This window comes from Corvus moneduloides, chromosome 3 (genome assembly GCF_009650955.1).
Source record: "Corvus moneduloides isolate bCorMon1 chromosome 3, bCorMon1.pri, whole genome shotgun sequence".
In the NCBI taxonomy this organism is placed as follows: Eukaryota; Metazoa; Chordata; class Aves; order Passeriformes; family Corvidae; genus Corvus; species Corvus moneduloides.
Window position 1 is genome coordinate 89662756 of NC_045478.1, and position 27318 is coordinate 89690073.

The window sequence follows — 27318 nt, forward strand, 5'->3', positions numbered from 1 at the left end:
TGAATTCTCCCCTCTAGGAAATGATTTAATAAGCAAGGCTGCCCCATCAGATACTTCTCCAGGGAATGTGATGTAAGTGTAAGGTGAAGTACTATCACAATAACCGTGTGTGTATATTCCTACCAGATCTATTAGCCAGGGAAACAAAAGTCAGGGTCAAGATGACTGTACCCTTAGGCTGACATTACATATAGTTTTGGCAGGAAGAGCTGTTTTGAGTTTCTTGATCTCTCTGTAGATGTTAAAACAATCCTGCTGACGGTTGAGGACCTGTCCCGTTACCTCCACTCACTTATCACTGCCTCTGCTGCTTGCTGCAAAAGGATGATACAAAGATCCAGTCAGTGACAGGAAAACAGACAAATAGTAAGGAAACAGAAGCAACTCCTCATAATATTATGTGATTATTGACTATGGGAAAGTGTCTGGGGTACAAAATCAATCCAGAAGGACAGAATGAGTGACTGTGCTGCACATTAATGAGCATTTTTCTCTCTTTCCAGAAGGCAAAGATCTTTGGGAAACTCCTGAGTGACAGAGGTAAGTGAAACTGCCAGTGGGTGGTGCATGGGCATCTCTAATGCTTGCAGATCCGAGCAGAGCGCTGCCCTTACCGTCACATGTATTCTATTTACATCACAGCAGAGGGAGCGTCGGCAAGGCATCTCAGAGGAGCAACCTTTTGTTATACCTACAGCTGCTCCCTTCCCTGTTAGTGCAACCGACACAAAAATAATCACAATAATAAGACTCATGCAGTTAATTGATTCACTATTTTGCGACCACTGCAGCCAACTCGGCCATAGCTTGGTTACTGCATCCTGTGTCCTGGTGATTTCTTACAGGGAAAGAAACTCCTGAAGTATCTCAGGATGTTTAGGATCGGTTCACCTGGCTGCTTCTCTCAACAGTTCACTCCATTCTGGTCTTTTGTCCGTATCTGCTAGAAGGCTGTAGCAAGATGTTGATTTTTCTCGTGCTGCCCTCCATGCTCAGCACTGAGGGACTATATTTGAAATCAGCGAGTGAGCTGTGTGTTAAGAAATAGCTCTGGCACTAAAATGCTTAAAATTACTCTTTGTTTCTCTGACTTCTCTCCTAATTTGGATTATCTCCCCAGACTTGCCCACAAGATGGAATACTAAGAAAATATTGTTTTGTTTAATTTGTTTTTTGATGTCCACATTTCTCACATTTCCTGTTAAAATTTCAAAGTGGGTCTGAGTTCCTCCACTAACATTGCTCCGGCTGTTATTTTGGGGATCTGAGAGAGGGGATTAAAAATAAACGAAGTGCGGGTAATGCGTTTCTTGCCACAGGTTCTCTTAGGCAAGTTGGTAAAAAGTTACCGATATTCATCTCTTTTCAGGTTAAATAAAGGGATTAGATGAATGGTATTACTAACACAGGTCAAGGTATTAAAATATGGATGCCTAAATTTAGGCTCCTAATTTTGTATTTTGAGCCCCTAAATAAGGCTTGATCTTATGCCCTTTGAAGTCAATGCCAAAGCTTCCACTGAGTTCAATCTGAAAGATGAAGTCCTAAATTATGCTCAGGTTCTTAAAAGTTCTCAGCGTCTCACAGCTCCAAATAAGTCATCACCCTGCTTCTTTGTAAATCACGCGTCTTCCCTTGAGTTCCTAAACATGGGGCTCGTGCTTTTAGATACTCCATATTTAAAATCCTGCCTGTTGATGCTGTTTTTCTTCCTGTCTCAGGGGCCATGGATATGGGAACGATAACAAGGCCAATAAGGAAGCATAGCTGGGACACAGATTAATTTGCTTTTTTGGTGAGCAGTGCTTAGCACGAACACTGCAGATTCTCTAGCAATGTCAGTATTTATTATAGTGTAAAGTTAACATGGAAGGCACATGAATGTCCTTGCTGGTGCCAGAATTCAGCAAGTACATGACCATTTGCACAAACTTCACATACACTGCTCTCCTGGTAACAGGATGTTGGCAGGTGGGAAGATCACAGGATCCAGATGAAACATAAAACGAGATGAGCAATCCCGTAGTGGTAATTTTAGAAGCTGGGTTCTGTACATTATTTACAGTACATTGTAGCTTTATGGGGATAAGGCTGCCCCTTGCCACTCGTGGATTTAATTTTTTCTGTGAGGTTTCTGTGGGGGACTTTCTTCAGAGCAGCAGCTGCAGAGATTTTGTCCATCCAGAGGAGAGTTAGAATTGGAAGTTATTTGCAGTAGAGCTATCTTCATTCATAGAATGCTCATCTAGCAGGAGGAGAAAAGGCACCTAAGACCTTCCACCAAATAAAAGGATCGAGTGAGTTAATCTGCTTGCTGCTGGTCTGAAGTGCAGAGGCCTGGCATAAAGACAGAGCTGTTCACAGTGAACTGGGACAGAGTCAGAAGCAGTACCTGCCTCCAGGAACTTTAAATTGGCTTTCCCTTCAGTTAATGAAATATCCCCTGTTTTTCCTGGGGGAGCTTGAATTCTCCCTGTCTCTTGGAAGGCATTTTTGGCAACTGCATCCTGAGTATGAGGAACTCCAGTTATTTTGGATGGGTATTTGTTTCTTCAGAAACCCTCTGCAACAATTTGTTTAAAAAATTATAGAAAAAGCGAAGGAAAAGTGATTATTTTGCAATGTTTGCAAAACACCCACCACTCTGCTGTAGAAACATGATCCTTGAGGAGAAAGGCTTTATGTTCTCCTTTAGGCTTTGGTCCGGCCCGAATTCCTGCCCTTGCCCAGACGGAAGGCTGTGGGTACAAGGGGTGTGGGGTGTGACCTGCAGCTGGGGCAGCGGAGGGGCTATATGGGAGCTGCTTCTTGCTCAGGGAGACCTGTCACTCATCTCCCAGCCTTCCTCAGGATCAGTGTGACCTGGGCAACACCCCCACATAGTGCACCAAGGGATGACACAAAATCTTTAAAAATTAAACAAAGGGAAGAACAGGTCTAAAATCTACCGAAAGCAAAGATTTTTTTTTGGAGGGGAGGTGGGGTTGTTTCATGTGTTTCTCTCAGCCAGCAGGTGCCTCTATAGAGCCAATGCTTTGCCTGTATCACTATGAGTCTGTGGCACAGCATTGGAATAATTGCTTTTATATTATTATATAGCCTTTTCTTTCTTCAGTGTCTTTTCCCCCTACCCCTTCCTCCAGCCCACGGTGAGCCCTGGGATTTTCCAGTCTGGATTTCTACTCCATCTGCCACATAAGGTCCTTGGAGGATGGTAGCAGGAGAAAGATTTATGTATGTTGACACACGCATATTGTTACTATGTATGCCGTATGAAGAAATTTTCTGTGTGACAGGAACCAAGTAGCTCAGTTGGGGAATGCTCGCGCGAAACTCAGTGAGACAAAGCTGCCCTCTTTGCCCTTCAAATACCTTCTCAGCAGGGTGGGGTTTTTCTGGCAAAACCTTCACCCCTTCAGTATGACACCCTTCTGAACACCAGGGCACCACTCAGCCAGCACAGGCTCCCTGAGCCATGGGAGAATAGCACTAGGTTAAGAGAAATAAAACCCACCTGAGGATAACGCTCCTTCAGCCCTTTAACACATACGTGCTAAGAAATCACTGTATCTGAAAAGCCAAGTCCTGGGGGGTGGTCAGATGATGGCTGCGATTACAATTTGTCCCCCGCCGCCCCTCTCCCCAAATGGCTCTGCTGGACTTTGGAACAATTCCCACGGGCAAAGTGAATTTTGACCCGAACATGTATCCATCGGCATCGCAGAAAGCGCGACAGGAAGGCAGGGCAGGGAGCTGGATTCGAAATGCACGAGCCGCGGAGCTACTCCGCGACGGGATTGGAGAGCAGGGAGGAAGGCCGGGCCATCACTGAGGAGGTGGGACTTCGCGGAGCGTCTCTCCCCGTGGCCGCTGCGATCAGTTGCAGAGTGCTGACGAGCGGCGGGCGGTGGGGCGGGCGCTGCGCGGAGAGCGGGCGCTGCGCGGAGCCGCCGCTGGAGTGCGCGGAGCGGGGCTGCTGCCGCGCCGGGGGCGAGGAGCGCACGCCGCGCCGGCGGGGGACAGCGCGCCGCGAGAGCAGCCCTCCCCGGGCACCGGGACCTGCTGTTAGCTTGCCGGCTTGCTTTATCCTCTCGTTTAATTTATTTTTTCCCCACCTATACTTTGATCCGCTGGGATTTTTTTTTCCTCCCTTTCCTACAGAGCCTTCCCACGCCCCAGTTCCCTCCCTCTCTATCCAGCTTGGATTTTTTTCTTTTCTTTTTTTTTTTTTTTATTCATATATTACTATTCTGATTTTTTTTTTAAGCGGTGGACAGAGAGAGGGAGAGACAGTAACACAGAGGGCAGGAGGAAAACGCTCTGTTCGTCCTTTCCGCCACCACCACCCCGACTTGCGGAGAGGGGTCGGGCCGAGCGGCGGCGGAATCAGCCCCTTTTCCCGAGGGAGGCGACCCCGGCTCGGGGAGCCGCCGGAGGCAGCCGCCGCGAAGAGGGGGCGCAGGAAAAGAGATGCATTGAAAGTTTCCGCGCAAACTTTGCCGTGAGTGCGCGAAACCGAGCGAGCGCGGCGCGGGTGCCTGCCTGCCCCGACGCGGGGAGAGCGCCGCGGACGGGCGCCGCTGTGGAGCACGGACTGCCCGGCGGCGGGGGCCGGGCGGCGGCAGGGCGGCCGCGGAGCCTACGCTCGGCCCGGCGGAGCGCCCACGGAAAGCAGCAGCGGGGGCCGGCGGAGAGCCGGGTTTATGGAGGGGTGAAACCGGAGACCCCGAAGAGGAACCCCCCTTACCCCGGAACCCTTCGCAGCGCCCGGCCGGCGGCACCCCAGGAGGCGGCGGCGGGCACGGAGGAGGCGCGGGCGAGAGCGCGGCGGGGCGGCGGCGGCGGGGCGGCGGCAGCGAGGCGGAGCACGGCGGGCCCCGCTTCGCGGCGTGCGCCGGCAACCATGAACTTTCTGCTCACTTGGATCCACTGGGGGCTGGCGGCGCTGCTCTATCTGCAGAGCGCGGAGGTAAGCGGCGGGACGGGGGCTTTTGTGCCCCGCGTAGCGGAGGGGGAGGGAAGGCAGACGGCCGAAAATACTTTTCCCCCCCTTTTTTGCTTTTTCGCCTCCCTCTCTTTGCCTCCCACCTGCTCGGTGCGGTGCGGCCGCGCCACTGGCGCCGGGTGCGGGTGGGTGCCCGCAGCACAGACACGTGTGCGGGCGTGCGTGTGGTGCTGCAGCGGGGGACAGCGCTGCCCGGAGCTCCGCGGGGTCCCGGGACAGCGGCAGCGCCGTGCGGAGTGCCCGCGTACATGAGCGCGCCTCGGCGCGGGGCTCCCGGCGCGGCGCGACCGTGGGGTCCCGCCGGGGCCGGGGCGCTGCGGTCGGCGGGGCACGAGTAGGGAGGCAGCGCGCTGCCTTCTTGCATCAGCCTCGGGTCTCCTGACATTGCAAAAGGCTGTTTCGGCGATATTTGCCTTGGGTCCCAGCTCGGGTTCGTGCCGCCGAGTGGAGTTCAAAATGCCTAGCTGGAAAAACAAATAGAGATCAAAGAGGACAAAATGGATCCAGAATTTCTTCTAGATTGGAAAAAAAATTAACCAAAATGCAGATCTCCTGCACCGAGATTACAAAACCAAGGATTTTTCTCTTCCTCTTCAGTCACTTTTACCTCATTGTCATTCTTGAGGAATTACAGATCAACTCTTCCTCCTTTCCTCTTTTTAAAGAAAAAAAGAAGAAAGAAAGGCAGCTTTCTTTGCAAACCTGTCCTATAAATCTGTTTTCTAAAGAGTCAAGAGGGTTGTGTTGCCAAGAGATATTAAGGGGTTTAGACAGAGTGCCCACGTGAAAGTGGCTGTTCGGGAGGCAGGCATGGATTACGTTTTAAAGGTTATAACAGGTTAGTTCTCTCCTGCCATTTCTGCTCGGCACCTCGAAAGAGTGCGGGCCAGATCATCTCCCACAATCGTGAAAATAAACGTCGCTTGCAAACTAATCAGTTATTCACATTGTTTGTTCAGCACCGATGCTGGAAGGCAACTCCCCAATTAGGAGCCATTTCAGCTGTAACTGAAGTCATGCAAGCACTGCACGCTTTGTTTCTAGCCTGTTATATCTCTACTTTATCCAGTGACAGCCGCACATTAGGCTGTGCTTGGCTGTGCTCGATGGGAACTGAGGCGCACTCTCACTTGAGTGTGGCACAGAGCAGCTCCCTGCTGCCTTCCTGCCAGATTTGGCTGGTGGCACAATTCTTTCTGCTCTCCAGGAGTTTTTCCACCATCACCCAAAACAGGGGTTTCTTTGCCTCCCAGCTTCTCACTAAACTTGTACAGTAGCATCTGTTCCCCACCTCTAGGTGAGACAACTCTTTATTGGTGTCCAGTGATAACACCCTTTAACCCTCCCCTTGTTCCTACTCCCCTCCCCTTCCTCTTCCCCAGAAGAGGAAACAGCAGATCAGGTAGAGTCGAGATCTGTCTGTCCTCAGGAGCTGCATAAAAAGCCTCATGCTGCCTTTTCTCCTAGGCTGGAGGATGGTGCAAATGAGAAAATAGTACAACAATGGAAAAAATGGTAGGGAAGAATTACAGGAGTTTGAGGGGAAAGGTTGCAGGGACAGACACGAGAGATGGCTAGAGATTCAGGTACCTGGGTGATGTGGGCCATATAAGTGCTCAGGCAGATCGACAGTGAGATCTGCCCTTCGGTTCTGTCCTTATTTGTCCGTTGGTTGTCCGGGCACTACGGTGATGGGAACGTTAGAAATACCAGCAGATCTCACGTAGGCAGCTTGATGATGACTCTGAGCATGGCAGAAGGCATGACTCTTCACACGGGACTAGGGTTTGTGCTTTGATGATAATATTTATCTGGCTGTCAGGCTGATCTATCTAGCAAGCCAGGCACATTAGAGAGCATTAAATAAAAGCCCTGACAGAGTCTCAGTTGGGGAAGCAGAGTCCAGCATGTGTCAGGCAGCTTCCTGGAAGTGAAGGAGAAGGGATGAAGGAATCACGGTGCTCCTCTGGTGAAGGTTCAGGGGGATGACTCCTTACTGAACTAGCTGTTACGGTTGCTCCTACAGCAAGACTGGGATGGTGGGAAATTGCTTCATGGTTGGGTCTGGGCAGCACTGATGCCACAGGTGTCTGCCTCCACTGGTGGCGATAGCCTTTCCATGCAGGCAAGGGAGAGAAAGGTGCTTTTGCAGTGCCACCCTCCCCAGCTGATTGATTGTGCTGGGCGGTGTGCACAGTCCTCACACACCATGGGATTAGAGAGGTTGCACTGTTGTCCCCTTCCAGTCCTACCTTTCTTAGAGAATGGGGGACAGGTGGTTATTCCCCATCCTCCTTCATCTGCGGGTCTTGCTGGCACACTGGTGACAGGTCACCCCTGATGACGGTCTGGGAGCTCTTCCTTTCCTGCCCTGAACAGCAGCAGGACCTGGATATACCAGCTGTATTGCCATAGGGAACAGGCAGTGATCAGACACTGAGGGAGGGAGAACAAGCCTGTGACTAGACTGTTAATGATCGCACACCCGCCAGGCTGCCTGCCTTTGGTGTGCCTCTGCACCACACCACGATGGGGAGCCACCAGAACCTGCTTCCACAGCCCATAGGCAGCTGGGATGCAGCAGGTCACCTTCCCCAGTTCCTGTGCTCTGAGGACAGGCTGGAAAGAGGAGCACTCCTTTGGGAGCAGGGGAGAGGGATGTCTGAGGGGCTCACTGATTCCTGAGCAACCCCAAATCCATTCTCCCATCTGTTCTGTCAGAGGTGCCTTGGCTGTGCTGGCAGCTTGCAGGATTACTGACCTCTGTCTGCATGTACAATGGAGAAGGAGTGCAATGAGTCCCATTCCCCCCCTCTCCTAAGTAGAAAACGCTGAGAATTTCTAGTGCCTAAGACGAAAAGTGCCTTAACTCCTGTCCCAGAGTCCCTCTCAAAGTGGATGGATTGTTTGTTCCAGTCCTAAACAGTTACAAAGCTCTTTTAATGAGGCTGCACAGATTAGGGGGAGGGGAAGAGAGAGAAAGAGTGCTGGTGGTGGTGGTGAGGGGGGTGATGGTTAGAGAGGAGTGACTTGATTAACCTTTTCTCTCCCTTCAGAGAAAAGCTTGCTTTGGACAGGGACTGGGGGAGAACGGAGACAGGGAAGGTGCAGACACATGGATGGTGTGAAGTGGGTTTATTTGTTTGGGAAGGTTTTACCCCACAGAGGGAGGGATGTGCATTTGCTACAACCTGCAAAGAGCACAGAAAGGAGCTTCCTCTGTCAGCCCTATTCTGGGCTCATTTATCCTACTCTCAAGGCCAAGCCAGGGGTTGCTTCCACGCTACTGTGAAATGTTGAAAATCTGTTGGAAGGAAATTGTGTTATACAGAACTCTTGGGTAATGCCAAAAGCCAGCAGAGGAGAGCATGACCTTCAGGCTCCTACCGAAGGGCACGGTTGGCCTGCTTGTCCTGAGGAATGTTTTTGGTTCCCCATGTCTGATATGTAGCAGACTGTTTTGAAGTGAGGCACAAGCCCCTGCCTCACCTGCTGTTCTAGTGGACGTGCTTTGAGGCCACTAGGCACAGGTGAAAGGCACTGCTGAAAGGGCAGAAAAGTTTCTTGGAATAGTGAGCAGAGAGCGTGTTACTGATAGTTCTGGGAAACCTTTCTAGTTTCTGCTGAGAGCTCCCCTGGGAAAGCTCAGAAGCTCTTTGCCCACTTTGCACCGATCTCATTTCCCATCTTTGGGGTCGGATCACATCCCAGGTCCAGGTGAGCACTGCGAGAGTGTTCTGGCTCCTGCTCCACTACATCAGGGGCAGGGTGAGGTGCTGGCTAGGCGTAGGTGAGTAGCGAAAGCCTGTGGCTTGCTTCTGCTTCTCATCACTTGTGCAGCCTGTGTGCTTGCATGTGAAGAGGCAGTGGGCTTGGCAGCTGGCAGGGCAGTTTTGCATAGAGAATGGGTAAAAATGATCCTCAAGGTGTCTCCAAGCTAATTTTGCTCAGTCTGTCGTGGTCATTTTGTGTGTGAACCAGAAATCCCTCCGTGAAAAGTCTTCGGGGCATTGTGACTTGAATAAACTGACTTGGCTCGTGATCCTCTTCCTGTGCCATAGCAGATTGAGGCTTTTCTGCCCTTGATGCAGTTTTCTTTTTACCCATAGATTGTCAGGCACTGAGTGGCTTTGGAAGGCCACTGCAGCCTCCGCTGCCTCCATTTTGTTTCTGCTGTTGCAGTGACCTTCACACTTCATGAATGAAACTGTTTCTAGGAACCTGCTTTTTCAAGTGTTGTCACAGCACTGAGACTGGGCACACAGCCGCCTCCTCCCCAGAGAAGAAATAGATCCACACATGGGGCAGCTCAGGTCTGGGCTGGTAAGTTATGCCCAAATACAGAAAGACTTTGGTTGAAATGAGAAAGAAGTTCGGTTAGGGGGACCTTAGACAAAGGGAACTATGCACAGACACAAAGGAATGTCTGGGAGAGGGGCTTCTAGCTGGCTCTCTTGCCCCCTCCTTTTAAAAGCTGACACTTTTGGCTGCTTGGATGGTGGTGCTTCCCCAGGGCTGCCTAGAAGACCATAGGTGGCAGATTCCTATTGTGAGCTTGGGGTGGACATGGCCTTAATTCTGTTCTGTCTTCAGCTACAAGATCAGAGGGCCTTTTTCTAAGCCTAAACACAGCATATTGCTGACAAAGCAGTATTTTGTATGGATCACCATGCTCCTTATGGGCCTCTGCTGAAAGGCAGCAGGTTCTGGGGTGGATCACACAGGTGGCAACATACCTCAGAGAAGTGAAGAAAGCTGGGCCTTTTCCATTTTGGTTCAGAACAGAACGGCAGGGGGAAGCCTGACTTGGCTGGAAAGTTACGTCAGAGCTAAAGCCCTCACGAAGAGCAGGAAGAGTGGCGTTCTTGTTTCACCTGGAATTAAAAAGGCTTCCTTAATAAAGTGGTGTAATATTTCTCCATACCATTTTAGGGGTGGGTTACCTGTCACCAGTCCTGCCTGCATCAGTGCTTTGGGAATGTCCCTAGTCCCAAAAGGCAGCAGGAGTGACTGCAGAGCTTGCAGCCTTTTCGTTCTCGGCCCAGGGGAAGCTGTGGAGCGCAGGAATGGGATTCATGCAGGGGCTGCGGACTGGGGACCGTTAGGTGAGGGCGCGCGTTGCCCTCCCTTCCGTCAGGGAGGAAGAGAACCTGGGCGGTTTGGCGGCGTCCGTCGGCAAAGTGGTGCTATCACAGTTAATCGCCCTGACACCCGGCCAGATGCCGACACCTCCGTGGCCACCACTGCTGGGTGACAGGCATCTGTGACATTGAGAGGGCAGCAATGCCCTTCCGTGCCTGGCGGCCCTTCTCCCCCCTCTGCCCTCCCGGGCCAGATTCACCTTTACGGAGAGAAGCGGTGCCCAGGTCCATCGGTCGTGTCGGCAGCAGCAGGCCACCCCGTTAGTGTTCTCCGCCGGGCTCGGATTTGCTCCCGGTGTTTGCCCGCGGTCACTGACAGCAGATCCCCGGGGACGCGTTTCTCCCTTTGGGGCCTCTCTCGGGCCCGCCACACGGCCCTGCCAGCCCCGTCCCCCCCCGCCCGGGGCCGTCCCGCCCGTGCCCCTCTCGGCTCCCCCGGGGGCCGGGGGAACAAAAGGTCCCTCTGTGCCCGCCGGGGCGGCCTGCGGAGCGGCCGGCGACCGGACCGGGACCCCCGGGACCGCGTCATGGTTCCGTGTTGTGACTGATTTTCTGTTGTCTTTGCAGTTGTCGAAGGCTGCGCCTGCCCTGGGGGATGGGGAGCGGAAACCCAATGAAGGTAAGCGCTAGGCGGCTTCCCGGCGGGCGGGGACGGCCGGGTGCTGGGGTGAAGGAGCCCCCGGAGCCGCGGGCGGCCAACACCGCCACCTCCCGGGCAGCGGGGCCGGGGGCTGCCGGCGGGAGGTGCCGCCGCCATCAGCCCCTTCGTGGCGGCCGCAGCGCCCCCGCCCCACGCCGCGGGCCCGGGCCGAGCCGTGAGGCCGGGGGTGGCCGTGGGGCCGGGCTCCGGGGCGGCCGCGGTGCCAGGGCGGGCAGCAGGGCTGGCCCAGCCCGCCCCTGGCTTACCGCAGCTCAGAGGGAAACTGCGTGCGTGCGCCAGTGCACATACGCACGCTCATTTATATATATAAATATATATATATCTCTACACAGGCACGGGCGCACACAAAGAGCTGAATAGCGGCGAGCAGTTTGCTGGGGATTCGCCACAGTGTTGTAGGAAGGGATTTGTCAAATTTTGCTGCTCGCCTCTTTCCCGGCGGTGCTGGTGATGCCCGGCTGGGTGGCCAGGTCTGATCCCTGAACAAAGGCCAGAGAGGCCCCCAGACGGCAGGTCTCTGGGGGAGAGAAGGAGAAAAGGGCAGTCCAGGATTATTTTCTGGGCTTATGCCTCCCAGCAGTCCCAGGTACCCCCCCCCGTCAGGAGATTGCTAAGCACTGTACAGAGTCAGGCTTGAAAAATACACCTTTTTATTCTGGTTTGGGCTAACAGACTTTGCAGATTCAGGGAACAGCACTATGATCTGGTAGGTTCTACTTAATTTGTTCCTGATGGTCCAGTATGGACTGGACCATTGCCTGGTGAGGAAACAAGGTGGTGCCTCTGCAGCTGCTGTGATTTTGTGTCTTTCTGGTTGCCCAAAGGCCAGGCTGTGGCAGTATCCTCTGCCTCGTTGGTTCATGCAAGTAAGTGTAGACCAGAAGGGCATTCAGCCTCTGGGTTAGTCAGAGACGCCTCCTGTGAGCGCCCTGTCTGGTGAAGCCCTGTGCATGTCAGGCGGTTGGCTTCTGTCCGCAGTCCTCAGTTCAGCAGTGGGATAAAAGGGCTGTGGACTTTGGAACCTTCAGGCTGAGGTGATCATCACCTGCTTTAAGACCATCCTGACCGTGGTTTTCCCTTACGTGCGTAGCAGAGCAGATCACTTGTTGCATGGCAGGGTCTGGCTGGCAGACGTCTTGCAGGGTCCCCACGGGCTGTGACCTTCAGCGTTATTCCAGCCGGAGGTCAGCAGAGGGCTCCAGCAGTGTGGGCCCAGATTGTTTTTTTTGTTTGGTTTTTTTTTTATTTCTCTCTTTTCTTTTTTTTTTTTTTTTTTGGTAGCAGTCAGTTTCAATTTCTGTAACTTTATTGGTGTGACAGACTCCATGGGTGTCAGAGGTTTGTAGCAGGCTGTGCTTGGGATAGGTGTCCATTTTGCATGGGCAAAATTTCTGATTTGCTGGCGGGCTGCCGCCTGTTGTGCTTGACCCTTGCTCCTGCTGAAGTCAACAGAAGAAGGTTCAGTGACTCCAGAGGGATCAAGATGGAGCCTGCTGTGAGGCTTATTTTGGTAACCAGTTCTCTGCTGTTGGTAGAAAAGAGCTAGTGTCCTCATCTGTGCCATTTGTTGTGTCCAACAAATCCTTCCTGGGGAGGGAAAGAATCAAACAGAATTAACTTCTGTCACAAGAAGGCTGATGGGATTGCAGGAGAAGCTGGTCTGGCAATATAAGTGGTGAGACTTTGGTGTTACTGTCCTGGTGCTATTTCAGGTTCTGCAATGTAGATATATATGTGAACTAGAAGTCAGGACTCCTGGCATTACCTTCCTGGCTCTACTTTTGTCCCGTGGTTTGACCTTAGAGGTCCTCTCTCTATACCTCAATTTTTCCTGTGTGAAGAGGAGATGATGACAGGCCTCTGTTACCCAAGGGCAGTCCTGTAGTTCCTTCCACTGAAGCTCTTGGGGGCTTGGGGTGAAAGGTGGGTTTGTGTCTTTGGCCATTTTATGCTTTCTGTGAGATGTCAAGCTGTGATGGGTTTTTATTTGGGATGGACTTACTCTGATTGGAGACTGTAATTTTAGCATCAGCCCCTACCCTTTTGTGCTCAAGAGAGGCTTCCACATGTTTTGTGGGACAGGAAGTTGTAGAGGAGTCAGACAAACACTCTTTGTTCCACGGGAAAAGATTTTCTGGTATAAATAAAGGAAACCACCAGCACTTGTGGCTGCACTTTTATTTTTAAAATAACAGTGTGTCTGTATTGCTGCTAAGCCATTGATGGGGAGGGAGACAAAATGATCATAGACTTTCTCCTTTTGTAGTCCAGCATGTTCTCACTTGACTGCTCCAAACTTGAACTTAAACTCTGCCTTGAAGAGTTAATGTGGGTCCTGTCTGCGTTTTAACCTTTCTTCCCCCTCCGTTTACAATTAAGAAGCTCTGACTCAAATCTGGAGGTGTGTTGCAGGGTAGGAGTGTGAGTTAATTGTGGGATTAACTTCTAATTTGGGCTGAAGTCCAAATTGCAGGAAGGGAGCAGACCTGGTGGTGTTAGTCCTTTGGTGACCTTCCTGTGCTTCCCCTGAAAGAGACCTTCTTCCATTCGTGACAGAACCAACGGAAAGGAAGCATAGACAGAATCAGCGCAGCAAAGCGTGGAATCTAACTCCCAGTACATAGGAGTAAGCATAGGTATGATAGAAGGGGCAGGATTTTGCTGTGAGGATGACTGTACCTCAGTCATGCACTCCAGTTTGGTTTAGGTGGTAACTGTGCAAATGAAATGCAGAACGTTGCACAGTCTCCATGTGAATGCTCTGTGTCCAGCAAAATACGGCAATGTGCCTTTTGTGGCAGGATTTTCTGACTGGCAAGTCAGAAGATTCCCTGGTTCCTTTTCAGAGGCTGATTCAGACTTTGGAAAACCATCATGTGTTAAATTAAAGGTAGAAACTCCCAGATTCTTCGTGGGAAGGATTTAGTCCTGTCACATCTCCCAGATCTCAAGTATAGTTGTCAGGGTGCAGCTGTGAAAGTAAAGACCCTGCAAAAGAAGTTGAGTGTGCTGTTCTGGGACCAATCTGTAATTTGGATTCTCTGGTGTAATCCAAATGCTTGGGTACTGCAAACATTTAGGAAAGCATGGCAGATGTCAGTCAGTTTCACTTCACATTTCTACTCTGTTTCGGTTTCTGCCTCGTTTATGCCCCAGACTGGTGTGGTGAGCAGCATTTCATCTGCACAGGTAACTGCTGCTTTCCCTCCCTCTTACCTTCCATCCCTCCCCTTGACGTAGGTCTGTAAGCATTTTTATCCTGAACTATGCCTTTACTGCCAGAGTTCTCAGATCCTGTGTCTGGCACAGTGTGAATAATCAACAGTGCAGTTCAGCGATTATCACTGTGCCTGCAGAATTTCCCACATATTAAATTGTTCAACTTGCTGGAATATAGGCGGCGACTAAGGTCACTCCAAAGGGGAACAGGAAGAAGGAGGTAGTCACAGACAAGATAGGAGAACAGACAGGAGACATACGGCAGTTAGGGGAGGAGGGAAGAGGAAGGGAAGGAACAAGGAACAGAAACATACTGTCTTCTAGACAAGGAATACCAACAAGCAGTCCATGCCTGCCAGGCTGCATTTCCCTTTCACAAGCCGCTTTCTCTTTTAATAGCTGCTCACGCTCTCTGACACTTCAAACTCCTTGGATGGAAGCTCCTCCCCTCTTGTACCCAATCTCAGCACTTCAGTACTATGGCACTGTCAGCCCTGCATGACCTAGAATTAACTTTCAACAATTAACTGCGGGCTGTGAGCTCCAAGCCCTGCAGCTTTTGCATTTTTGTGGCAAAGTAACCTTTATGCCAGTTTGTCACAAGTTCAGGGCACTATAGAAACGCTTACAGGAGACCATTATTTTCCATGATGCAAGCAGTTTGCTCTTATCACTCTGAGTTATCAACCTTGCTGCTGGAGGACTCTGCATACTGTACAGGTGGATCATTATAGTGCATAACAGCATGGGGCAGGTACTATCTCCTTGTGCATACTCCTATCCTCTGCTCCATGTGAGACATCCTCCGTTGCCGGTGTGGTGCTAGTGTGAGGAGGCCTGGAGGGCTCCAGGTACTCACTGTCTGCAGTACTCTACTAGTGCCTGAGGTTTGTGTGTGTGTACTTATCTATACTATCTCTCATCTCTTTAAATCTCTCCAACCCTTGACCAAGCAGCAAAATGAATCTTTGGCAAGAGACTGGGAAACATTGAGAAATGCTTGTGAAATCAGTGCAGATCGCAAGCAGTTAGTGTTTGCTCCATTCGTAGGGAAGGCATGGGATAATGGCAGATCCACCCTGTTCCCCCTCCCACACTGTCTCATTGTGGTTCAGTAGCCAAATATATAGTCTGGTTAATCCGGAGGGTGCTGTGAGCTTACTTTGAATCTTTCAGTGGGTGGCTTGGTTCCTTGGTCTGGGAAAGTGGTCAGTGTGGAGACACCGAGGCTGTGACTTGTAGTGGATGCTGTCATGGTTCTGTGGTGACCTGCTGAGGTGGATGTTCTGCATGGCCAGAAGAGGTAGATGACAGGAAGGGTGAAGATAGCATAGCTCCATGGTTCAGAGCCTCTGCTTGCTCTTAGAAGTGTCTGAGGTCTGTACAAAGGATGCTTCTAGCTTTAAAACTCACTAGCTGTTTTGAAAGGGGGTAAAGGGCAAACCAGTGAAGGGCCTTAATCCAGAGTGCAGATTACCTGCTACAGCTTCAGGGTTTTTTTTGGCTGAGCTGATACTCTTGGTGGCAGCATACCAGGAGTCTGGGGAATAGCAGAGAAGGGATTTGGGGAAGAGTCAGCTGTGGCATGCATCATGGTACCAGGGAGGCAAATAATGAGGCTCTCTTGTCCATCTTGCCTTTGCCCTGAAACAGCCGGAGGAAGAGATGGTGTTTTTCCCTTCCTACTTTGATGTGTGTGTATGTAGAGCACAGACAAAGGACTTAGGCCTGCAAGACTGTTAGTGAAGAGCATAGGGTAGTTGTGTTGCAACTATCTGGCTCACTTTAAGGGGCGAAGCACTAGACATTCTCGAGCTAAGTTTGCATTAACTTATTCCCTCCATTCCTCTTCTAGTTATCAAATTCCTGGAAGTCTACGAGCGCAGCTTCTGCAGGACTATTGAGACCCTGGTGGACATTTTCCAGGAGTACCCTGATGAGGTGGAGTACATATTCAAGCCATCCTGTGTGCCCCTGATGAGATGTGCGGGTTGCTGCGGCGATGAGGGCCTAGAATGTGTCCCTGTGGATGTGTACAACGTCACGATGGAGGTGAGGGTCCAGCTTGCAATCTGCCATCCTTGGTTGGAAGGAAGCAAGTCAGCCATCACAGCCACCCCAAGTCCCAGCTCCCAGCTAATTCAGAGGAAGGGCAACCTACCCCAGGGAACCTCTTTTCTGACTCTGGTGCTCAGTGTTCCACCATGCAGGGTTAAAAGATGAGTTGCCTATGTCTATTTAAGGCTAAGAGGAGAGTCTGTTTTTTGGCTCTTGCCCAAATACAGTAGGTAGGAGCATGCAAAGAAGCGTTTCTGCAAAGGAGCACTTTGTGCTTAGAGAATACAAAGGAGCATTTCTGATGGTATTATGTCCAAGTTCCCAGAGAAGATACTCCTTGGGCCCTTGCTCCACCTTAGCTCTACACACAGCTGTTGTTCTGAAGGTAGCTGAGTAGGGCGAAAGGGGAGAATCTGTCAATACTCTCTCCTGTGAGGTCGGCCTGTACCAACAGAGCAGGGAATTTGGGTCATAGCTACCCTGGCACAGCAGGGGTGAAAGGGGCTCTAAGAAACAAACTGCTTCTGTGTCAGCTGGAAAAGCCTTTCTGCCTCTGGGCATCTTCCTCCTTTGTTTGGAGGCTGCTGAATTCATTTCTTGGAAGAGACACAGGTGGCCATGATAGCAAAGGCTGGGCCTATGGGGAAGATGCAAATTGCTTTAGAGAGCTTTGTTACTGCCCTCATCTGTCAGGCTGGATCCCAGCTTGTGTCCAAAATCATGCTGGTGCCCATTACCCGTACCCATAACTTCCTCACCTACTTCTGTCCCTCAGCCTCTTGCATGGCCACTGTAAATATTGCTGTCACCTTTTAATATCGATGAGAGATGTGCAGTGCTAAGTGATTAAGCAGCAGGTCCTTTTACCTGTTATGTGTTTGAGCTCTGGGCTGTGTTTGAACTCTGTTGGAGAGCCTGCCTGTGCCCTTTCATGGTTCCCCATACTGCTTTTCTTCTTTCAGGCTCCAGCCTGGGTACCAGAAAATACTAGCTTGGTGTAGCTAGGGGTGGTTTTCTTCCTACCATTCCTTGCTGAACTACAGTTCTTGGCGGGTATGCCTGCATGCCTGTAAGGGTTCAGAGGCACTTAAGCAGATCACTAGAGCTAGTGGTCCAGTCATGTTCTGGGTTAAGAGAATGTGACAATATTCCATAGCTTCTAAATAACTTCTCTCGAGGTACCCGAGTTTGGGGCCTGAGTGATGCAGGTGAGCTTTGCAGAGCTCTTATGAACACAGATCTCCAGATTTATTTTGTGTGTCGAGTCACTGAGAAAGTGAGATGTCAGCTGGGAAGGAATGGTGGCTTAAGGAAAAGGAGTTGGATATGGAATTTTTGATTTGGATCTTTGTGTGAGACTGTAGCATTGCTTCTGCACGAGCAGGCTGGATGTTCAGCTACTGTCAGTCCAGCATCAGCCAGGGAGGGCTCATTGAGAACCTTGCTATGGTGGTATGCCCTCTCCCATGCCTGTCTCCAAGGCAATTCACCAGTGCTGGCACCGGGCATACAGGAGCAAACAGAGCTTTGGCATGAGTCTGGTGTTGCTGCTTGCTTGTGATCAAAGGCCTTCCCTGACTGGGAGAATGGGGCCTCAGAGCTAGCTCGAACTCTGCCCTGCTCTTCCCAGGAGCAGCTGGGGTGCGAGCGCTTTGGTGCACAGCGGCCTGATTTGGAGCTGTGAATATGAAGAGTGAACAGGCAGTGACCCTCTCTGTTTCTTTCATTCCAGATCATGAGAATTAAACCCCATCAGAGTCAGCACATAGCACACATGAGCTTCTTACAGCACAGTAAATGTGACTGCAGGTGAGAATGGAGCAGCACTGGTTCCTCTTGCAATCAGCTTTGAGCCTTTCCTTTTTTCTGTCATTGGGTTGGGACTCTTGTTCAGATGCTTATGCAGTCTCCTCGGTTGGTTTGCAGTGGGATGGCTGAGCCTGGGAAAAGAAGCCTTCTGCTGTCAGGGCTCTTCCATCTCTAGCTATCACAGGTGGACAGTGCTAGCCTGCAACTTGGGATCTTATGGCACTGGCTACCAGCAAGGTGCAACAGGAGAGCAAAACCACTTTGGGATGGACCACATGACCTGTGCCATGGGCATCCTGCAATGCTGTCTGTACAGGTCCTTCCCTGGACTTGGTGGGAGCTGGGGATAATACTAGAAGTATAAGCTCTCTTCTAATGAGGCCTTTGTTCTGTCTTTCCCCACAGACCAAAGAAAGATGTCAAAAACAAACAAGAAAAGTAAGTGACAAGCCTTTCCTCCTTTCTCTTTTGGTGGTTGGTTGGCATTTCCTCTCCCCACTGCCCCTTGCCCTTTTCTTTGGTTGGATACACTCACTTCAAGAAGGTGTTTTTGGAAATGGCATATGGTAGTAGTGCATGGGGCGACACTCTGAATCCATTCCAGGTGGGCACAGAAACCCAGATCTGATGGTCCTTCCTTCATACCCCAGACATGGACCTTGCATGACCCATGGCCATGGCAGTCAATCCTAATGCTTTTTCCCGAGTCAGGGAAGTCCCGTCGTGTCTGTCCTGCCGGAATGGATTCAAGGTGCAGCCCCCATTCTCCCCTTCCCTCTTCCTGGGGTGTTTCTGGTTACTGCAAATTGCTGCCCTTCTTTATTATTAATTTTTTTCTTGCTGCTTGAGTGAGTATTTGCTGGCTTCTTTCACAGCAGCTTGGGTAGGAACTCTGCTGGCTACAGGGAGAGGTGGAAATAGAGGCCTGGTGGAGGCAGGACTGATGCCGTGCAGGATGTGACACTGGTTTTGGTTGGGTGGGGATCTGGGAGGGTGTAAAGGGAGGTGGATGTCCTAGCTGGATCTCAGTGAAGGCTTTCATGAGGGGTTTTTTTAATCTGATGGATTTGCTTCGGTGGCCTGAGGGAGGTTAAGTCACAACCTTCCCTTTACTTCCTTCCCAAAGTAAAAAGGTTGTGGAAAGTAGAAAAATAAGCTCTAATCCTGCAGTAGTTGCAGGGACAAGCATAAAATGTGAAACAATGTTGAGTGATCTCTCTGAGCGAGGGGATCAGTTGGACTGTGCATGACTGGGAAAGCAAGTCTGCCATTTAGAGGTGTGGAGTTGGAGAGGAAGGAGTGAATATTTGGAGATGAGGCTGAATCTGGGACAGAGGGAGCAAACAGGAGAGTGAGAGAGCTTCGTTCACCCCTCTCCTGGTGATTGTATATTTCTAGCTGCCTTCCAGCCTCTCCTCCTTGCCCTGGAAATCTGCTCCTGGCTGCATCGGACTGCGTGCAGCCAATGGTGCTCTCTGCACAGGGCCATGTCGGGGATGGTTGGTCTGTGTGGCTCTGTAGTTTGAAGGTGTGTGAGAGTTTGGTCTGTGTGAGCTCTGGTGAGGATGGGGTGTGGGTGTAGCAGCCAGCTCGGACTGTGTTGCATTCACTTTCCTCTTCTAACAGCACCTTGCCTGCTCTTTGCTGGTTCTGCACTCCCCAGGGAAGGAAGGGAAGGGATGGGAGAGACTGGTGTGCTTTGATTTGTGCTTGATTGAAAGTCTTGTTATATTGGTACCCCTCTCCTCCCTTCAGGTTGATTTTCTTCCCCTCACCGTCTCCCTGTGACTCCTGCCTGACATGTAGGGCAGAACCGGGATTGAGCTGATGCTCTGACACTCGTTCCAGTGAGACAACTTGAACAGGGCCTAGGAGACACCTATGGTGCTTTCTCTTTTGTCCCCTCAGTTCCCTTTGATAGCTCTCTCCTGAGGTGGGCTGCACCAGGGAACGAGGGAGCCTTTGCTGAACTGCCTCAGAGCTGGGACTCATTTGCCTGACAAGCCCTGGTGCTTTGCCTAGGGCCTTCTCCTTGCATGTCTCTCCCTTGCTCCTGTGCTAATGTGGCTCAAGGAGCAGTACAGGCTCCAGCCTCCCTCCTCCCTGTGCTCTCAGTGGCCCATAGGGATCCATGGTTAATGTCCAGGACTGCATATCCTAGCCTCTGCCTGCCTCAGCTCCTGCCCAAGAATCAGAGGCAACTGGTGAATTTTTCAGAATGGAGTCAGTGCCTTGGCTCCATCTGCTAGTCTGTCTGGCAGATCCACGTGGAAGGTGACAGGAGGGAAAGGAGGGAAGATCTGAAAGCTGCTTGCTGGTTATCTCCTGGGTAAAATAACTAGGTCAGGCCTTCCTCTTCTCCCTCTTTACTCTTCAGTACTCAGGATGGAGGCTGCCAGAGGAGTTACAGACATTCAAGTAAGGTTTCCTGGAATCCTCTGAACCACAGGCAGGAGGTGAGGTGGATGACCAAAGCCTTCAGGTTGGATAGCCCTCTCCCACACAACAGTGCTGTGTAGATCAGATCTCTTCCTTTGTCTGTGGAGTGCTCCCATCCCAAGGCAGGATTGCCACCAGCCCTGCAGCAGAGCTCTTGGAGCTCAGCTGCCCCCTCCTAGGCCCAGTGCTGGGCAGTGCATCAGGTCAGAGTGATTTCCCCTTCCCTGCAGAGAGCCCTGTCACTCAGGTTGCCTCTTGTCAGTCATTGTGCACCTGTGCTTGTCGCCTGGAATGGTTGTCTGCACTCACTGCGGTGGCGTAATGCTTTCACAAAGCTTTCTGTTCCTTCTCCCTCTCACCCCCCGTCCCTTTCCCACTGCCCCTTTGTGGAGGGGGCAGGTGCCCCTCTGAGGCTCCAGCAGATCCACCTCTGCTCGCAGCAACCTTGCAGGAGGTGGTCTCTGCTGAGTTCCCTGGTGTTGGCTTGGCTGTGGGGAGGCTGGTTGCAGAGCTGACAGGAGCACCGGAGCCGGTGAATGCGTGTGTGAGGTGGAGATCTGTGCTTCGGCCCTGGGATTTATCCTCCAGTCCTGCCTCATGTGCTTCTCCCCTCCCAGCAAGGCACATGGCTGTATTTTTTTTCTCTTCTTCCTTGCATTTTCTTCCGTTTTCTCTCTACCTCTCCCTTTCTTTCCCCCTCTCTCTCTTTCTCTTTTTTTTTTTTTTTGTTTTTCTTCCAGAAAATCAAAGCGAGGAAAGGGGAAGGGTCAAAAGAGAAAGCGCAAGAAAGGCCGGTACAAACCACTCAGCTTGTACGTTTGTGTCCTCTGCTTGTAGACTCTCTTCCCTCCCTTTCCCCAAACCAATCTGCCTGCTTGCTGCTCGCTCAAATCTCACCCTCCCCTCCCAGTCACTGGTGGGCTGCAGATCCTGCGGGGGCAGCACTGGTGGTGGCACTGCTCTGGCACTAAGGCTATCTCAGGGAAGGTGGCTTTAGCTTGCTTGGCTCTCTAACCATCAGTGGCAACCATTTTCCCAAGGCACAAGAGTGTGGCGGGTGGACGAGTACCCTGCACCTCTTCACACCTTCTGGTTGTAACTCTGTCATCTGCTTTCCCCCACTTGTCTCGTGCCCTCACTGCTATGATGACTGGTGACAGGCAGGCTGGCATCTGCCATGCATGTGTGTGTGTGTGTGTGCGTGTGCACATGTGCGTGTGTGTCTGGTGGAGTCACAGGTGGAGAGGAGAGGTGGGACTGTGGGAAGCCAGAGAGGGGGCGCTGGGGAGCCGGGGGGGGCTCTCTGTCTGTTTTTTCTTCTCTCTTTCTGCTGGATTTGGTGGCTTGTCTCTCCCTGTCTCTTTTGCTCTGGCTCTCTCATGGTGGTTCACAAAATTCTGCATTGTAAATTCATGGCCCCTCCATAGGAGACTCCTAGGCAGCAAGATTGGGATGGGGCTTACAGAAAAGAGGGCAGTGCTGGCTGCAGGGGTAAGCATGTGATGCTGGAGCCCAGCTGCTTTCCAGGGGAGGAGAGACCCTGTGTATTTAACTCGTTTAGCTGCTGGCCTCTTTCTACTCCAATAGTCCACTTCAGAGGACTCCTTTCATTGATGTGCCAATAGCTGGCTGGGACCTCTCACCTTCCCATCCTTGCTTTCCCCTTCTTCATCCCCCTGGCCTGAGCCAATGGATCCAATGCAGCATTTGTGAATACTGTGCAGAAGGCCTGTTTTCTTTCTCTACGCTAATGCAAGGGGTTGCTGTCCTGGGGCTGTCAGGGTGCTGCTGGAAAATCCATCAGCCTGTGACACTCCAGTGGGCAGCTTGGGGGCTGCGGGAGGGGGCAAGGGGATTGCTTTGATGTTTAGGGTGTTGCATGTGTATTTTCTTTCTGCTGAAGCGCTGTAGCTTAGACATCTTTCCTTTTGCCTTTTTGCAGTCACTGTGAGCCTTGCTCAGAGAGGAGAAAGCACTTGTTTGTACAAGATCCCCAGACCTGTAAATGTTCCTGCAAATTCACAGACTCACGTTGCAAGTCGAGGCAGCTTGAGTTAAACGAGCGCACTTGCAGGTTTGTGTCCTGAAGGATGAAACACACAAAGAGAAAGAGAGAGAAAGAGAAAGGGGGGGAGTTTGCTTCCTGCTGACTTCTGGCACCAGTGCTATTTGATTACTTCTTTTCTCTGTCCTATGTGGGCCAGAGGGCAGAGGGGCTAACTGGGGTGAGGACAGAGTTTCCCTGTGTCAGAAGGCAGCTGTGCATTTCAGGTGTGCTCTCAGGACTTGGATGGGGATGGCTCCCAGAGACAGGGCGTTTGTGTCTCAGGTATTCTTTATCATAGAATAGGATTATGGAGTTCATGTTGCTGAGGTAGGCAGGGGAGGGTCTGTATCTCTCTGTACATTATCTGTGTGCAACTCTGAGCATACTGTTGGACAAAGACAAATCCTTAACTGACTAGGATTTGACCACCCCTGTCTTCCAAGCCCTTTTTCTGTGGCTTATAGATGCTCTGCTGTGTGCAGAATGAGGAAAGCCATTAGGAGCACCGCTCAAGGCTGAGCCTACATTCTCCTTTGCCTTTTTGTTCTTCTAAAAGCCAGGGAGAGCACCCTGTCCTCTTAATACTCTGCTCACAATTCCCCGTCCATGTCCTGTCCAGAGTTGTGATTTGAGGAGCTGCACTCAGGACTGTGAATGGAATACAACATATTTAAGTCTGACCCTGGGTTAAGGCAGAGGTGCATATTTGAGGTGTGAGGTGGGAGACACAAAGGCACTGTGGGGTTAGTGATAGTTCAGAGATCCATGCTGTTAGTTCAGAGATCCATGTGTCATCTGAATGCTGTCACACACCATCCGTGGCACAGACATGTAAAGAAACTGATTCCTCAGTTTCTCACCTGAGCACTTTGGTGAACTCAGTGGGGTATCTTGACTCACACAAGCTATGTGTGCACCTCTGGTGTGGGATCATCCTACCTGTCTAAAGGGAGACAGAAATGGGATTGCTAATGAGTACTTGGCTGTGACTCTGAACTCAGACCCCTTTCCCAGAGATCTAGGAGATTGTTCCTGTTAAGAGAGTATTGCAGTGGCAGTGGCTCAGGGGGAGAAAATGAGGGAGATCCAGGGTCCTCTGTGGCTACATCTTGAAAAGAGGAGACATCCATTGGCTAGGTGGCTAAGGCTGATACAAGTAACAAGTGCTTCCTTTGGGTGTGAAAATTCTTTGTGTCCAAGCCAGAGAGGCATTGGCACTGCCAGCGGGTGGAAACTGCTCTGTATACAGAGAATTTTTCTGGGGTGCTGTAATTTCAGTGGGAAAGTAATTAATGGAGGGGCCAGAAGAGAGCCACTTCTAGAGTTAAACTTCTCCTAGTGAGCAAAACCCCTGAAGTCTGAGACCAGACTTAATGTTGGCCTTTTCCTCTCTGTTCCTGTTCCCAAAGTCCAGAGTAACTGATAATTACCCCACAAAGTTTGAAGGGTGAGAAATGGTAACAAATACAATGAAAAACCAAACAATACCCCAAAGAAGTCACGATGGCAGAAGGGGTTTACTAGTTTCTCTTACTAGTCCCTCTCTGTGGTGGGATAATTAGCGCTAAGGGAGGTTTCCAGAGGTGGTGTGTTGGCCAGAAAAATGGGAAGGAGTCATAGGAGTGGTTAGCTTATCAGTTTCCAGATAAAAAGCTGGTTAAGCTGCAGTTCCTCATGCTCTTTCTTGTAGAATTAGAATTGGGACCTACAGGGGAGGGTAAATTCTCATTTCTCCTGCTGCTTCTTCAGGCCACTGCTGTTCTCAGGTGCTAACCCCCACTCACAGCAGCTACTCTCTTGCCTGCATGAGGCCTTGTTGTCTGCACTGCTTCCAACCCAAACAAGAGGCTAGGTGGAGAGCCGAGGGTGTGTGTCTTTCTGCATGCATTGCTTAGCCTTGTTTTTCTGTGTTTGTGTTTGTGTGTATGGTGTGCAAAGGTGCAAACAAGACACTCAGCTTATCTGTGAGGAAGCCACTGATTCTGCTTCTAAATTTACTCCTGTTCGAGTATCCCCCCTGCTCTGTCTCAGTGAGCCAGGGGGAATAGAATTCATCGACTCGTTTGTGGGGTCAAGATTCTCAGCTGATTTGCCCCATCTGCACAGCACTTCACCCCACCAGTGACGTCATGCCATGCCTTAACACCGTGTGCTCTTAAACACATTAGCCACCACCCTTCCTTCCCTTCCCTGCCCTACTTGCACCCGCATCACAAACATTAACCCCTGTTCTCTTTTTTTTCCTTCCTTCTCCTCTTTGACAGATGTGAAAAGCCGAGACGGTGAGCAGCGGAAAAGAAGGGGGAACAGCCCTGTTTCTGGAGCCTGATTTCTCGCCTGGACAGAATAAAACAAAACAAAACACTAATCCAAATGAACCCTAAAAATGAAGGATCGGTAGAGCACAGCACTTTCAGTACGGACGATGGACTCCGGAAGGAACATTCCCCAAGGCACCCGCCGCACAGAATTCACCTATGGGTTTTGAACTGTTTTATTTTATTTTTCTTTTTATGCTGCTAAATAACAGAGCCAGGAAGACTTATAGGGGTGTATTTGATGGGTTTTCCCATGCATACATATATATGTGTGTATACATGCATATACATATATATATATGTATATATATTTTAACCACATCTATATATACATATATGTATATCTTAACCACACACACACACACACACACACACATATATATAATATATATATATATATACTGATTATTTTTTTTAACATTGCTAATGTTATTGGTGTCTTCACTGGATAATACTCGACTGCTGTGGACACAAGCGGGCTACTTGGGGCATAAGAAACAAGCTAAGACTGGACTTGAGTAGAAGCGCTGGGTGTAAACTTCTTAACTCTAACTGACTTGTGCGGCCTCCGCTGTTTCTCTGTAGAGTGTGCTGTACCACAAACCACCTTCTCCTTGCCTGGGACAGGGAGGAGAGGTGATGGAGAGGATGGGCAGGGAGTTCCAAAGAGCGGCATCCTAGGGTGCGATGGGTCAAAGGCCAAGGAAATGGCCATCTCCGTGATCAAGGATTCCTCCTCCCCTCTCTTCCCCCAACCTTCGCCCTTACTCGTCTCATAACCTGCCTGCCTTGCTGGGACATGGGATGTCAGTGTACATTTTGCGTTGACTTTATTTGCTGTAGAACCTTTGCCAGAGAAACCTGCTGGCTTCTCTTAAGGATGGTGGGCAGCTGATGCGCACTAACTTTCCGTTCAAGGAAGTATCACAGGAGTCTAGATTTCCCGCCCTTGGTGGCTGCAGAAGGACACAAGGTCTACAGTGTGCTGAAGCAGGAATGGGGACCGGTGCATAGCCACACAGTTGTTCAGCACTGTCTGCTTTCTTCATGCACAGAGCTGCCACTCAAGAGCATCCAAGATGCTTATGGAACATTTCTGGAAAGGGATATTAATCAAAAGTATATACACAGTAGTGGGGGTGTGTGTGTGTATGTATGTGAATGTATGCATTTGTGTGTATGTATGTATGTATGTAAGTGTTTTTTTCTCTTTTTTATATATATATATTTATTTTTATACATATATATATATAAAAAAATAATATATATGTATGCCAAGATTGAAGGGGGGAAAAAAGAAAGCAACTTTTGCTGCCTTCAGTTTGCGTGCCCAGTGTGAATGACCCTTAAGAATGTCAAGATTTTTTTTTGAAAATGACATACTGTAAATATCAGGCCCGTTTTCCATGTCTTGGGCTGGGGAATCAAATGTGAAGGCAGCTGGAGTCCCTTAGCAGTGTCGTGAGGTTCTTGGCTATGTGTGTATCTGCAGTGTAGGCTGTGGTGTATGTGAAACCCACCTTACACACGCGCGCACACACACACCCCCCTGAAAGTGTGTTTGTACATCTATGTGGATATATATAATCTAGTTCTGTGATTAAAATTATTATTAATAATAATAATAATCAAAAAGGTACTCGGTCTGTGTCAGAATGCTGCCAAACATCATCTGCAATTGAATTTTCAACGCCTGATAATGTACAACACGGAAAGCTTCCAAAAAGACAAGACAGTCTAAAAACAGACTCACAACAAGTGACTACTAACCACTAGGATCTCCCCATCCGACTGATGGCTTTCAGAAGGAGAGAAAACACACGGGTGGGTGCTTGCATCTGCAATGTAGAATATTCATGCTGCATCGTGTGCAAGACAGAGGCTTCCGATTGGGGGAGGGAAGAGAAAGTGTTTTATATACTTATTTAATATCCCTTTTTAAATTAGAAATTAAACAGATAATTTAATTAAAGAGTAGGGATTTTTCAGTATTCTTTGTTAATATTTAATTTCAACTATTTATAAGCCGTACCTCCTTTTTTTTTCTTTTTTTTATATTTTTTTTTTTTTTTTTTTTTGTACTTGTTGTGTATAAATTTAACCTTCCTGTTGTCCCATCCCATCTCTCCCCAATTGTTGGCAGAGTCAGTAGCATGTTATGGGCAGTTATTTAATTAATTTCTCTAACACCTACCCCTACACATTCCTATTGAGACAACGGTTAGATATACATCTACATACTATATATATATTTGGCTATGTGTTTGTATATATATATATGTTTATGTATATGTGTGATTCGGATTAAATAGACACTACGATTTTTTTTATATATGTAAAAAGAAGAAACAGGAAAAAATAGAAAATTCTACATCTTGAATCTCTCTCCTTTTTAATTTTAATATTTGTTATCATTTTATTTATTGGTGCTACTGTTTATCTGTAATAATTGCGGGGAAAAAAGATATTAACACTACATATTGTGTCTAGTGAATTTTTTCAAGATATTCCTTAGTACATATTTATTTTTAAACAAAGAAATTACAGATATATCTTAAAAAACAACGACGACGACGACAAACAAACTTTTTTTGTATTAAAGAATTTAATTCTGACCTTGA

At 49.7% G+C, this 27318-nt stretch overlaps 1 protein-coding gene and 1 long non-coding RNA gene across 12 annotated transcripts; one reads left to right on the forward strand and one right to left on the reverse strand.

Annotated features, from left to right (window-relative positions):
• Positions 1-10706, reverse strand: LOC116441111. 2 transcript variants are annotated; one of them, XR_004238888.1, is made up of 3 exons: positions 10347-10706; positions 9742-9879; positions 1-314 (listed from the first exon to the last, which is right to left on the reverse strand). It is a non-coding gene; the product is annotated as an uncharacterized LOC116441111 (long non-coding RNA). The 2 variants fall into 2 exon arrangements; XR_004238887.1 differs by lacking the exon at positions 1-314 and having other exon boundaries at positions 6285-9879.
• On the forward strand, positions 4127-27318 carry VEGFA (vascular endothelial growth factor A). Of its 10 annotated transcripts, XM_032102679.1 has the most exons (9): positions 4127-4969; positions 10714-10765; positions 15882-16078; positions 17817-17893; positions 18299-18331; positions 18498-18644; positions 21073-21144; positions 22275-22406; positions 24644-24850. In XM_032102679.1, the coding sequence occupies exons 1-9, from the start codon at positions 4904-4906 to the stop codon at positions 24663-24665; spliced, it is 798 nt and encodes a 265-aa protein (XP_031958570.1). In that variant the 5' UTR covers positions 4127-4903; the 3' UTR covers positions 24666-24850. The 10 variants fall into 10 exon arrangements, 9 of the variants coding, with proteins under 9 accessions (XP_031958570.1, XP_031958572.1, XP_031958573.1 ...); XR_004238886.1 differs by lacking the exons at positions 21073-21144; positions 22275-22406; positions 24644-24850 and adding exons at positions 19649-19777; positions 20271-20355; XM_032102681.1 differs by lacking the exon at positions 22275-22406.